The sequence below is a fragment of the Salvelinus sp. IW2-2015 genome, unplaced genomic scaffold, assembly GCF_002910315.2.
Source record: "Salvelinus sp. IW2-2015 unplaced genomic scaffold, ASM291031v2 Un_scaffold4262, whole genome shotgun sequence".
In the NCBI taxonomy this organism is placed as follows: domain Eukaryota; kingdom Metazoa; phylum Chordata; class Actinopteri; order Salmoniformes; family Salmonidae; genus Salvelinus; species Salvelinus sp. IW2-2015.
This window is the reverse complement of record NW_019945533.1, coordinates 1-13,457: the sequence shown is the minus strand read 5'-3', so window position 1 is coordinate 13,457 and position 13,457 is coordinate 1. Positions and strand designations below refer to the sequence as shown.

At 47.4% G+C, this 13,457-nt stretch overlaps 1 protein-coding gene across 1 annotated transcript in view; it reads right to left on the bottom strand.

Annotated features, from left to right (window-relative positions):
* LOC112077085 (dynein axonemal heavy chain 6-like) overlaps positions 1 to 9,318 on the bottom strand; it is a gene marked incomplete at its 5' end in the record, with an annotated part of 30,437 nt that extends 21,119 nt beyond the window's left edge. Inside the window, 9 exon segments of the mRNA XM_024143683.2 lie at positions 1,418 to 1,455; positions 1,458 to 1,613; positions 1,953 to 2,076; positions 2,224 to 2,382; positions 2,621 to 2,723; positions 6,335 to 6,443; positions 6,446 to 6,559; positions 8,518 to 8,689; positions 9,076 to 9,318. Of these exon segments, the coding sequence (XP_023999451.2) occupies positions 1,418 to 1,455; positions 1,458 to 1,613; positions 1,953 to 2,076; positions 2,224 to 2,382; positions 2,621 to 2,723; positions 6,335 to 6,443; positions 6,446 to 6,559; positions 8,518 to 8,689; positions 9,076 to 9,318 (1,218 nt within the window).
* Positions 9,319 to 13,457: the final 4,139 nt, after the last annotated feature.

The window sequence follows — 13,457 nt, the reverse complement described above, 5'->3', positions numbered from 1 at the left end:
CAGTACAGAGACAGTGGTAGTATTGACAGACAGTATAGACACAGTGGTAGTATTGACAGACAGTAACAGAGACAGTGGTAGTATTGACAAGACAGTAATAGACAGTGGTAGTATTGCAACAGCACATAGACAGTGGTAAGTATTGACAGACCAGTAATAGACACAGTGGTAGTATTGACAGACAGTACAGGAGACGGTGGTAGTATTGACAGACAGCACATAGACAGTGTAGTATTGACAGACAGCCATAGACAGTGTTAGTATTGACAGACAGTACAGACACAGTGGTAGTATTGACAGACAGTACAGAGACAGTGGTAGTATTGACAGACAGTACATAAGACAGTGGTAGTATTGACAGACAGTATAGAACACAGTGGTAGTATTGACATACAGCACATAGACAGTAGTAGTATTGACAGACAGCACATGAGACAGTGGTAGTATTGACAGACAGTACAGAGACAGTGGTAGTATTGACAGACAGTAATGACAGGGTAGTATTGACAGACATAATAGACAGTGGTAGTATTGACAGACAGCACATAGACAGTGGTAGTATTGACAGACAGCACATAAGACAGTGGTAGTATTGACAGACAGTACAGAGACAGTGGTAGTATTGACAGACAGTATATAGACAGTGGTAGTATTGACAGACACCACATAGACAGTAGAGTATTGACAGACAGTACGAGACACAGTGGAGTATTGACAGACAGTACATGAGACAGTGGTAGTATTGACAGACAGCACATAGACAGTAGTATATGACAGACAGCACATAGACAGGTAGTATTGAAGACAGCACATAGACAGTGGTAGTATTGACAGACAGCACATAGACAGTGGTAGTATTGACAGACAGTACATAGACAGAAGTAGTATTGACAGACAGTAATAGACACAGTGGTAGTATTGACAGACAGTACAGAGACAGTGTAGTATTGACAGACAGCACATAGACAGTAAGTATATTGACAGACAGCACATAGACAGTGTAGTATTGACAGACAGCACATAGACAGTAGTAGTATTGACAGACAGCACATAGACAGTAGTAGTATTGACAGACAACATAGACAGTAGTAGTATTGACAGACAGCAATAGACAGTAGTAGTATTGACAGACAGCCAGACAGACCCAGTGGGTTGAGGTGAGTGAGAGCCATTAGGCCAGAGTGCAGTGTGGCAGGGAGTCTGAACACAAGGTCTGGGGAGGGAGAGAGGTGGGCACACACACACTGTCTGGAACAGGCAGGCTTGTGTGCAGTATTAACAGATAGTAAGGAACGTGTATAAAGTTACATCTCTATAGAGGCCATACATACCAGGTGTCTCCAGTTTAGAATGGTTATAATGCAACATAATGTGGTAGGTTATAGTGAGAATTAGAGGCTGATATTAAAGGATGTACCAGTTGTCTATAGTGCATTGTGAAGGCTCCGTAGTAGCCACGCAGGCTGCAGCGATGAAGACGTTTCCCACCACGTTATGGATCTCCTGTTCAAAACGTTCAATGCTCTCCTGCCAGCGAACCTGCTCATCCCCCAGAGCTGCTGTCAGCTTCCCTGCACGGCCCAGCCTCGCCTCGGTCAGAGCCATGGTCTTAGCTGGGGGTGAAAGGGGGGAGACGGTAAGGGGAGGGAGAGGGGAAGGAAAGTGAGGGAGAGGATGGGAGGCAGAGAGAGTTCATGAAGCAGAACAGCACACAGAAGAAGATTACAGTAGATTAGTCCTGACATGTTCCTGGAACTTGGGTTTGTCTTTGAAAAACATTGTGGGAACTTTAAGTGCCAACATGATGGAAATCTGTGCCAAAATCTGTCATACTCAGTCTTACCCAGACCCTCCTCTCTAACTCTTACCCAGACCTCCTCTATAACTCTTACCAGACCCTCCTCTATAATCTTACCCAGACCCTCCTCTCTAACTCTTACCACAGATCTTACCCAGACCCTCCTTCTCTGCGATGCTCTGGTCAAACTGGTCCTGGAGGATTTTAATCTTGTTCTGTACTTCCTGTAGCTGGGCCTGCTTCTCCTTCAGGGTTGCCATGGTAGCGTTCAGCTCCATCTGCAGCCAGAAGGGTGGGATATAAAAACAAATACCTAATKATGTACTTAGTAAAGAACATCTGACACAGCACTTTCTGTTGACGTTTTCTCTTCCAATCGGAACCAGTGGGCGGATGGCGTGCGTGTGTGTGTGTGTGCCACTGACCTGTGCGGCGGCCAGTCTTTCTTTCTTGGGTCCGACCTCCTTGAGGACTCTGGAGTAGAGGTCCATGGCCCGGACCCACATACACATGGACTTGCAGGCCTTGGACACCTTTTCCACCTTCTCAGGGACAAAGTCCGGGTTGTTCACATACTTCTGAAGCTAAAAAACCCAACAACAATTAAAATCATCATTATTTAGTTTGTGTCCCAAACAGCACCCTATACAGTGCACTACTGTTGACCAGAGCCCTATTCCCTATATAGTGCACTACTTTTGACCAGAGTCAGGGGGGTTCTGCAAATGCAGTGAAGGAAATACAAACAAATAATGAAGCCAATACAGGAAGACATGAATAGAAGATGATCAAAAAACAACAATGTCCAAAAGAGTTAGTGACCTTCTGGAGGATCTGGGGCTTAATGTTTTCCTTGTCATATTCCATCAGCTTCCTGAGGAAGTAGGAGTCACCCAGCACCTGCTTGGCACTGGACCAGTCAGGTCTGGAGAGGTGGGAGAGAGAGAGAGAGAGAGTGAGAAAGTTGAAGTAAAGAGAGAGAGAGAGAGATATACAGTGTGTGTGTGTGTGTGTGTGTGTGTGTGTGTGTGTGTGTGTGGTGTGTGTGTGTGTGTGTGTGTGTGTGGTGTGTGTGTGTGTGTGCGCGTGCGCGTGGCGTGTGTGTGTGTGTGTGTGTGTGTGTGTGTGTGTGATACAGCTGGAGTCATGCTACTAATAGGCTGCTATGAGTACAGACAGGAAGCAGCAGAGAAACACCAGCCACGATCCAGATGACATATCATTCTATCAGACAGACAGAGACAGAGGACATGATGAGTCTTCACTCTCTTCTTGTCAAGCAGAGCAGTAGTAGAGTACTGACTGACCTCAGCCAGTCTCCATACTGGACCCTATAGCTACCTTGTCTATGGGTCCAATGCCAACATATTCCCTGTAGGGTTTGTTGCAGGGATGGTAATGTATCCAGCCCAGTAGCCCGATGCTAGAACTGATCAGCTTGTAGAACATGTACCAACTAGCCCACCGGCTAGATACATTTGTCTTTTAAATATCACACGGCCTAGATTTCCATCGCAAGTTCCATCCCAGTGTCTGATTGGGAGTCACTGGTACATTAGTATCAGTTGTTGCTACGTTAGGATCCATCCATTGGCAGCCTCATATGGCATTGAAGTTCAACAATAATATGCTATTAGCTAATACATTAGTTGACCCTTCATGGACTGACTTGTTGCAGAGACAATGATTACGTTATCAATCTGTATCCAAGCATCGTCAGCTGACTGACATGCAGCTGAGATACTATCTCCCAAGATAATCCTCGTCAGTTATCGTCACAGCTGAGATACTATCTCCCAAGAGAATACTCCTCAGTTTCGTCACAGCTGAGATACTATCTCCCAAGAGAATCCTCGTCAGTTATCATCACAGCTGAGATACTATCTCCCAAGAGAATACTCCTCAGTTATCATCACAGCTGAGATACTATCTCCCAAGAGAATACTCCTCAGTTATCGTCACAGCTGTGTATATACCCCTCAAACAGACACCACGACGGCCCACAAGGAACTTCACAGGACTCTATGTAAACCATATATTCTGAGGCTGCATTTATTGTAGCTGAGGATTTGGACAAAGCAAATTTGAGAACAAGGCTACCTAAATTCTATCAGCATCTAGCAGCTCGATCACTGCTACTTAACTTCCGCGATGCATACAAGGCACTCCCTTCGGCAAATCCGCCCACGACTCCATCTTGCTCCTACCGTCTTATAGGCAGAAACTGAAAGAGGATGTACCCATGACTAGAACCATTCAACGCTGGTCTGACCAATTGGAATCCACGCTTCAAGATTGTTTTGATCACGCGGACTGGGAAATGTTCCGGGCAGCCTCAGAGAACAACATCGGTCTATATGCTGACTCGGTGAGTGAGTTTATTAGGAAGTGCATTGGAGATTTATTAGGAAGTGCATTGTACCCACTATGACTATTAAAACCTACCCTAACCAGAAACCGTGGATGGATCGCGCAAAACTGAAAGCGCGAACTACCACATTTAACCATGGAAAGAGGACTGGGAATATGGCCGAATATAAACAGTGTAGTTATTCCCTCCGCAAGGCACTCAAACAAGCGAAATGTCGGTATAGGGACAAAGTGGAGTCGCAATTCAACAGCTCAGATWCGAGACGTATGTGMCAGGGTCTACAGGCCATCACGGARMACAAAKATAAAACCAGCCACGTCACYGACACCGACGTCTCGCTMCCAGACACACTAAACACCTTCTTTGTCAGCTTTGAGGATAATACAGTGCCACCGGCACGGCCCACTAACAAGGACCGCCCCCCCTCTCCTTCTCTGTGGCCACCACATGCTTCAAGATGGCCACCGTTGTTCCTGTACCCAAGAAGGCAAAGATAACTGAACTAAATGACAACCGCCCCGTAGCACTCAATTCTGTCATCATGAAGTGCTTTGAGAGACTAGTCAAGGATCATATCACCTCCACCCTAGACCCACTTCAGTTTGCATACCGCCCCAACAGGTCCATAGACGATGCAATCGCCATTACAGTGCACACTGCCCTATCCCATCTGTACAAGAGGAATACCTATTCATTGACTACAGCTCAGCATTTCACCATACAGTAGTACCCTCCAAGCTCATCATCAAGCTGGAGGCCCTGGGTCTCAACCCCGCCCTGTGCAATTGGGTCCTGGACTTTCTGACGGGCCGCCCCCAGGTGTTGAAGGTAGGAAACAACATCTCCACTTTGCTGACCCTCAACACTGATGCCCGACAAGGGTGCGTGCTCAGCCCCCTCCTGTACTCTCTGTTCACCCAACAGCAGAGGGAGCACCCCCCTATCCACATCGAAGGGACAGCAGTGGAGAAGGTGGAAAGTTCCTCGGCGTACACATCACAGACAAACTGAAATGGTCCACCCACACATACAGTGTGGTGAAGAGGGCGCAATAGCGCCTCTTCAACCTCAGGAGGCTGAAGAAATGTGGCTTGTCACTTAAAACCCTGACAAACTTTTACAGATGCACAAACGAGAGCATCCTGTCGGGCTGTATCACCGCCTGGTACGGCAACTGCACCGCCCGCAATCCCAAGGCTCTCCAGAAGTTGGTGCGTTCTGCACAACGCATCACGGGGGGCAAACTACCTGCCCTCCAGGACACCTACAACACCCGATGTCACAGGAATGCCAAAAAGATCATCAAGGACAACAACCACCCGAGCCACTGCCTGTTCACCCCGCTATCATCCAGAAGGCGAGGTCAGTACAGGTGCATAAAAGCTGGGACAGAGAGACTGAAAAACAGCTTCTATCTCAAGGCCATCAGACTGTTAAATAGCCACCACTAACTCAGAGAGGCTGCTGCCTACATAGAGACTCACATTACTGGCCACCTTAATAAATTGATCACTAGTCACTTCAAACAATGCCAATTTAATAATGTTAACACATCTTACATTACTCATCTCATATGTGTACACTGTACCTTATACCATCCACTGCATCTTGCCTATGCCACTCGGCCTTCGCTCATCCATATATTTCTATGTACATATTCTTATTCATTCCTTTACACTTGTGTGTGTATAAGGTAGTTGTTGGTAAATTGTTAGATTACTCGTTGGATATTACTGCACTGTCGGAACTAGAAGAGCAAGCATTTCGCTACGCCAGCATTAACATCTGCTAACCATGTGCATGTGACCAATAAACATTTGTTAGATTTTTGATCTAAGATGCATCAATCATAACGTTGTCAATACGTTATCTAAGTGTTGTTAGTGGACTGACTTGCATCAATCATAACGTTGTCAATACGTTATCTAAGTGTTGTTAGTGGACTGACTTGCATCAATCATAACGTTGTCAATACGTTATCTAAGTGTTTGTAGTGACTGACTTGCATCAATCATAACGTTGTCAATACGTTATCTAAGTGTTGTTAGTGGACTGACTTGCATCAATCATAACGTTGTCAATACGTTATCTAAGTGTTGTTAGTGGACTGACTTGCATCAATCAAACGTTGTCATACGGTATCTAAGTGTTGTTATAGGACTGACTTGCTGCCCAGCAGGATGCAGACGGCCTCCATGACAGTCATGACCATGTCAGGTGGTTTGGTGAAGACCCTGATCTCTGAGATGTCTGCCTTGTCCAGTGAGTCCAGGCCTTGTTGGCACCTTCCAGAGCGGGCAGAGCCTCGTCTAGATCCCTCTGGGCATCTGCTGCTATGGCCTGGGTGTCCTCAGCCTTCACCTTGGCTAGGGCCTCGTCCTCCTTCACCACTTTACGCACCGGGGACATACAGACAGACAGACAGACAGACAGACAGACAGACAGACAGACAGCAGACAGGCAGACAGACAGGCAGACACACAGACAGACAGACAGAAAGACAGACAGACAGACAGACAGACAAAGCGCAGTACAGTTGAATAGGCGTGCACATGAAGAAAAGAGGAGGACAAAACACGAACACCAATCTACACACACACACTCCCCCTAGACACACACACACTCCCCCTAGACACACACACATCCCCCTAGACACATACAAACATCAAACAAAAATGCCCACCCTTATCAACTATCACCTGGTCAACGCCTAGTTTCCCTAGCTCCACTCTATACCCACCATGTCGTCTCTCTCCTGGTCAACGACTAGTTTCCCTAGCTCCACTCTATACCCACCATGTTGACTCTCTCCTGGTCAACGACTAGTTTCCCTAGCTCCACTCTATACCCACCATGTTGACTCTCTCCTGGTCAACAACTAGTTTCGCTAGCTCCACTCTATACCCACCATGTTGACTCTCTCCTGGTCAACGACTAGTTTCCCTAGCTCCACTCATACCCACCATGTTGACTCTCTCCTGGTCAACGACTAGTTTCCCAACTCCACTCTATACCCACCATGTCGACTCCTCCTGGTCAACGACTAGTTTCCCTAGCTACACTCTATACCCACCATGTTGACTCTCTCCTGGTCAACACTAGTTTCCCTAGCTCCACTCTATACCCACCATGTTGACTCTCCCTGGTCAACGACTAGTTTCCTAGCTCCACTCTATACCCACCATGTCGACCTCTCCTTGGTCAACGACTAGTTTCCCTAGCTACACTCTATACCCACCATGTCGTCTCTCCCTGGTCAACGACTAGTTTCCCTAGCTCCACTCTTACCCACCATGTTGACTCTCTCCTGGTCAACGACTAGTTTCCCTAGCTCCACTCTACCCACCATGTCGACTCTCTCCTGGTCAACGACTAGTTTCCCTAGCTCCACTCTATACCCACCATGTCGACTCTCTCCTGTGTCAACGACTAGTTTCCCTAGCTCCACTCTATACCACCATGTCGACTCTCTCCTGGTCAACGACTAGTTTCCCAAACTCCACTCTATACCACCATGTTGACTCTCTCCTGGTCAACGACTAGTTTCCCAAACTCCACTCTATACCCACCATGTTTTGACTCTCTCCTGGTCAACGACTAGTTTCCCTAGCTCCACTCTATACCCACCATGTTGACTCTCTCCTGGTCAACGACTAGTTTCCCTAGCTCCACTCTATACCCACCATGTCGACTCTCTCCTGGTCAACGACTAGTTTCCCAAACTCCACTCTATACCCACCATGTTGACTCTCTCCTGGTCAAAGACTAGTTCCCTAGCTCCACTCTATACCCACCATGTTGACTCTCTCCTGGTCAACGACTAGTTTCCCAAACTCCACTCTATACCACCCATGTTGACTCTCTCCTAGTCAACGACTAGTTTCCCAAACTCCACTCTATACCCACCAGTTTGACTCTCTCCTGGTCAACGACTAGTTTCCCTAGCTCCACTCTATACCCACCATGTTGACCTCTCCTGGTCAACGACTACTTTCCCAAACTCCACTCTATACCCACCATGTTGACTCTCTCCTGGTCAACGACTAGTTTCCCAAACTCCACTCTATACCCACCATGTTGACTCTCTCCTGGTCAACGACTAGTTTCCCTAGCCCCACTCTATACCCACCATGTTGACTCTCTCCTGGTCAACGACTAGTTTCCCTAGCTCCACTCTATACCCACCATGTTGACTCTCTCCTGGTCAACGACTAGTTTCCCTAGCTCCACTCTATACCCACCATGTTGACTCTCTCCTGGTCAACGACTAGTTTCCCTAGCTCCACTCTATACCACCATGTTGACTCTCTCCTGGTCAACGACTAGGTTCCCAAACTCCACTCTATACCCACCTTGTCGGCGCTCTCCTGGTCCACGGCTAGTTTCCCCATGAGGGCGTTGACGTCTATAGACTTTTGTTTGAGGACAGGCTCCAGAGCTGACAGGTCTATCTTCATCTTATCCACCAACACGTTGGTCTCCAACAGCTTAGTCAGACCATTRTTTACCCTGTCACGAGCCTGCACACACAGGAATACACACACACGCACACAGACGCACACAGACACATACAGGCACACACGGTCATGCAAACACAAACACACACAGGCACACAGAAGCAATTACATTTCTTGGATTGAATGGAGTATAGAATTGACGCCCATTCATAGAAATAGCCARATTTCAAAGAAACCACAGTGTGCTAAACTGGAGTATTGATAACGTTAAATAATACATATTATGGATGTCTCACAGCCGCTGTGTTTACTATTGCTAAACAGTATTATAGATCTGTCTCTTACAGCCACTAGTTGCTGTCTCTTCTCTCCCAACATGGCCAGGTAGAGGTTAATCATAGTTATTGATTATGAAACAGTATTAATCAGTAGTATTACTGATCTCTTACAGCCACTAGTTGCTGTCTCTTCTCTCCCAGCATGGCCAGGTAGAGGTTAATCAGTTCCAGGTAAGAGGTGGGGGTAGTGTAGTAGCGTCGTCTCAGCTCCGAGTAGAACCTCTCGGCCATGTCTGTCACACTGACGTGGATCTCCACACACATCTCACTGAAACGATCCTTCATCTCCTCACTGCCAAACTCCACGTTCTGGAAGAAGGTCTGGGACACGGAGAGGAGGGCCTCACGGGGCCACTGCAGGGGGAAAAGAGGAGGGGGTGGTTAGATTGTAGGAGAGAGTGGGTGAAAAAGGAGGACATTAAGAAAGTCAAAGAGAGAGCGTGGTAGAGGGAGAAAGAGAGAGAGAGAGAGAGACATTACTTCCAGATATAAAGAGAGAGAGACATGGGATCCTGAGTTCTTCTGCAAAATAAAATATTAGATGAATGTAGATGGGGGGTTTTTCTCGCAAGGACTTATACAGGATACTACCCTCTACATCAAAACCTCAACATTCCAGACCTAAAACCTGGATTGTGGACTAAATTAACTGGATGGATTCTTACTACCAGGGACTATCAAGAAAAAAACTTCTAACAAACCAAACCTGCAGAAGAAGCACAGCGGAACCTGGAAATACCAGACTGAGGTTCAGACTGAGTGATGTTCAGGCTCAACCTACTTCTGAAGCCAAAAAGTAAAATACAATAATCTCCAGATATGTTTGTTAAATGAAGCTTATTAAATAAGGCTACTAAGCTACCAAGCAGCTCAGACAGAACAGACCTGTCTGCAACTTCAATTACTACTGAAGTGTGGAATGAGACGTGTGAAAACTCTTGAGCCTAACAATGGCAGGAGAGTATCACAGCCTGCCCCACCCAAATGCAGAGGCCTTTGAAGCCCCCTGTGCAGATGTCATCACAGTACAGTACCCCTTGGATACTTGATATTAAAAATAACACTGCACGGAATATGTACAAAAATAAGCTCCTCGAGGCAATCAGAGACACTATTTGCTGACTGCTACAAAGAAGGGAATGTGAGCAACTTCATTTTCCACACAGCCCTCCTGGCATGGCACATGCTATATTAACACAGACCATCCCCTGGCATGGCACAGTGCTATATTAACACAGACCTCCCTGGAATGCACAGTGCTATATTAACACAGACCATCCCCTGGCATGGCACAATGCTATATTAACACAGACCATCCCCTGGCATGGCACAGTGCTATAATAACACAGACCATCCCCTGGCATGGCACAGTGCTATATTAACACAGACCATCCCCTGGCATGGCACAGTGCTATATTAACACAGACCATCCCCTGGCATGGCACAGTGCCATATTAACACAGACCATCCCCTGGCATGGCACAATGCTATATTAACACAGACCATCCCCTGGCATGGCACATGCTATATTAACACAGACCATCCCCGTGGCATGGCACAGTGCTATATTAACACAGACCATCCCCTGGCATGGCACAGTGCCATATTAAACAGCAGACCATCCCCTGGCATGGCACAATGCTATATTAACACAGACCATCCCCTGGCATGGCACAGTGCTATATTAACACAGACATCCCCTGGCATGGCAACAGTTGCCATATTAACACAGACCATCCCCTGGCATGGCAACAGTGCATATTAACACAAGCCATCCCCTGGCATGCACAATGCTATATTAACACAGACCATCCCCTGGCATGGCACAGTGCTATATTAAACAGACCATCCCCTGGCATGCACATGGCCTATTAACACAGACCATCCCCTGGCATGGCACACATGCTAATATTAACACAGGCCATCCCTGGCATGGCACAGTGCTATATTAACACAGACCATCCCCTGGCATGGCACAGTGCTGTATTAACACAGACCATCCCCTGGCATGGCACAGTGCCATATTAACACAGACCATCCCCTGGCATGGCACAAGTCTATATTAACACAGACCATCCCTGGCATGCACAGTGCTATATTAACACATGACCATCCCCTGGCATGCACAGGCCATATTAACACAGACCATCCCTGGCATGGCACAGTGCTATTAACACAGACCATCCCCTGGCATGGCACAGTGCTATATTAACACAGACACCATCCCTGGCATGGCACAGTGCTATATTAACACAGACCATCCCCTGGCATGGCACAGTGCTTATATAACACAGACCATCACCTGGCATGGCACAATGCTATAAACACAGACCATCCCCTGCCATGGCACAGTGCTATATTAACACAATACCATCCCCTGGCATGGCACAGTGCTATAAGAGCACACTACCCCTATGTCAAGAGAGAGGGTATTGGTCCCAGGGTTGGAAACTCAGAATACTAGACACTGAGGAAATTTGAAAACAGCCTCAGTCAACGTGTACTAGTCTGGGACAGTAATGGTGCAGGCATCCTCATGCAGTTCCAGCAGGACTTTTACAGGATCAAAGAGACGACTCTCCATCCTGAGTCAGTCTGATCACACCTCTTCCAGCTGTCTGCAGGCGAGGATAGTCACCCCCCACCCACCGGCACTGAAAACACCCAGGTCCACAACTTGCACCGTCTCTCCATCACTGAGAGGGATAACCTTCACAGAGCTGGAGAGAGACATGGTGGAGCTCAGAGACTAGTCCACACATCAAGACAGAACAAACCCACAAAACAGACCAGCACAACAACACCCCCAACAAGACCCAGAGGCTGAAGGTGGAGATGGACGGCTGTCAGAGAGAACTGACTGCACTCCGGACTGAGATGAGAACTTAGGGAGGAAGGAGCAGAACACATGGAAACAGCTAACAGCAGTGAAGGAGGAGGGAGAGGAAACACATGGGAACAGCTAACAGCAGTGAAGGAGGAGAGAGAGGAACAATGGCAACAGCTAACAGCAGTGAAGGAGGAGAGAGGAACACATGGAACAGCTAACAGCAGTGAAGGAGGAGGGAGAGGAACACATGGAACAGCTACAGGCAAGTGAAGGATGAGAGAGAGGAACACATGGAACAGCTAACAGCAGTGAAGGGGAAGGAGCAGAAACACATGTTACATAGCTAACAGCAAGTGAAGGAGGAGGGAGAGGAACACATGGTACAGCTAACAGCAGTGAAGGATGAGAGAGAGGAACACATGGAACAGCTAACAGCAGTGAAGGAGGAAAGAGGAACACATGGTACAGCTACAGCAAGTGAAGGAGGAGGAGAGGAAAACATGGAACAGCTAACAGCAGTGAAGGAGGAGAGAGAGGAACACATGGAACAAGCTAACAAGCAGTGAAGGAGGAGAGAGGGAACACATGGAACAGCTAACAGCAGTGAATGAGGAGAGAGAGACACATGGAACAGTAACAGCAGTGAAGGAGGAGAGAGAGGCACACATGGAACAGCTAACAGCAGTGAAGGAGGAGAGAGAGGAACACATGGTACAGCTAACAGCAGTGAAGGATGGAGAGAGAGAAACACATGTACGGCTAACAAGCAGTGAAGGGGAGAGAGAGGAACACTGGAACAAGCTAACAGCAGTGAAGGAGGAGAGACGAGGACACATGGAACAGCTACCAGCTGTGAAGGAGGAGAGAGAGGAACACATGGTACAGCTAACACAGTGAAGGAGGAGAGAGGAACACATGGTACGCTAACAGCAGTGAAGGAAGAGAGAGGAACACATGGTACAGCTAACAGCAGTGAAGGAGGAGAGAAAGGAACACATAGAACAGCTAACAAGCAGTGAAGGAGGAGAGAGGAAACACATGGTACAGCTAACAGCAGTGAAGATGAGAGAGGAGCACATGGAACAAGCTAACAGCAGTGAATGAGGAGAGAGGAACACATGGAACAGCTAACAGCAGTGAAGGAGGGAGAGAGAGGCACACATGGAACAGCTAAACAGCAGTGAAGGAGGAGAGAGAGGAACACATGGTACAGCTAACAACAGTTGAAGGATGAGAGAGAGGAACACATGGTACGGCTAACAGCAGTGAAGGAGGAGAGAGAGGAACACATGGAACAGCTAACAGGCAAGTGAAGGAGGAGAGAGGAACACATGGTACAGCTAACAGCAGTGAAGGATGAGAGAGAGCGACACATGGAACAGCTAACAGCAGTAAGGAGGAGAGAGGAACACATGGAACAGCTAACAGCAGTGAAGGAGGAGAGCAGAACACAATGGTACAGCTAACAGCAGTGAAGGAGGAAGAGACGGAACATGGTACAGCTAACATCAGTGAAGGAGGAGAGAGAGGAACACATAGAACAGCTAACAGCAGTGAAGGAGGAGAGAGGAAACATGGTACAGCTAACAGCAGTGAAGGAGGAAGAAGAGAGGAACACATGGAACAGCTAACAGCAGTGAAGGAGAGAGAGAGGAACACATGG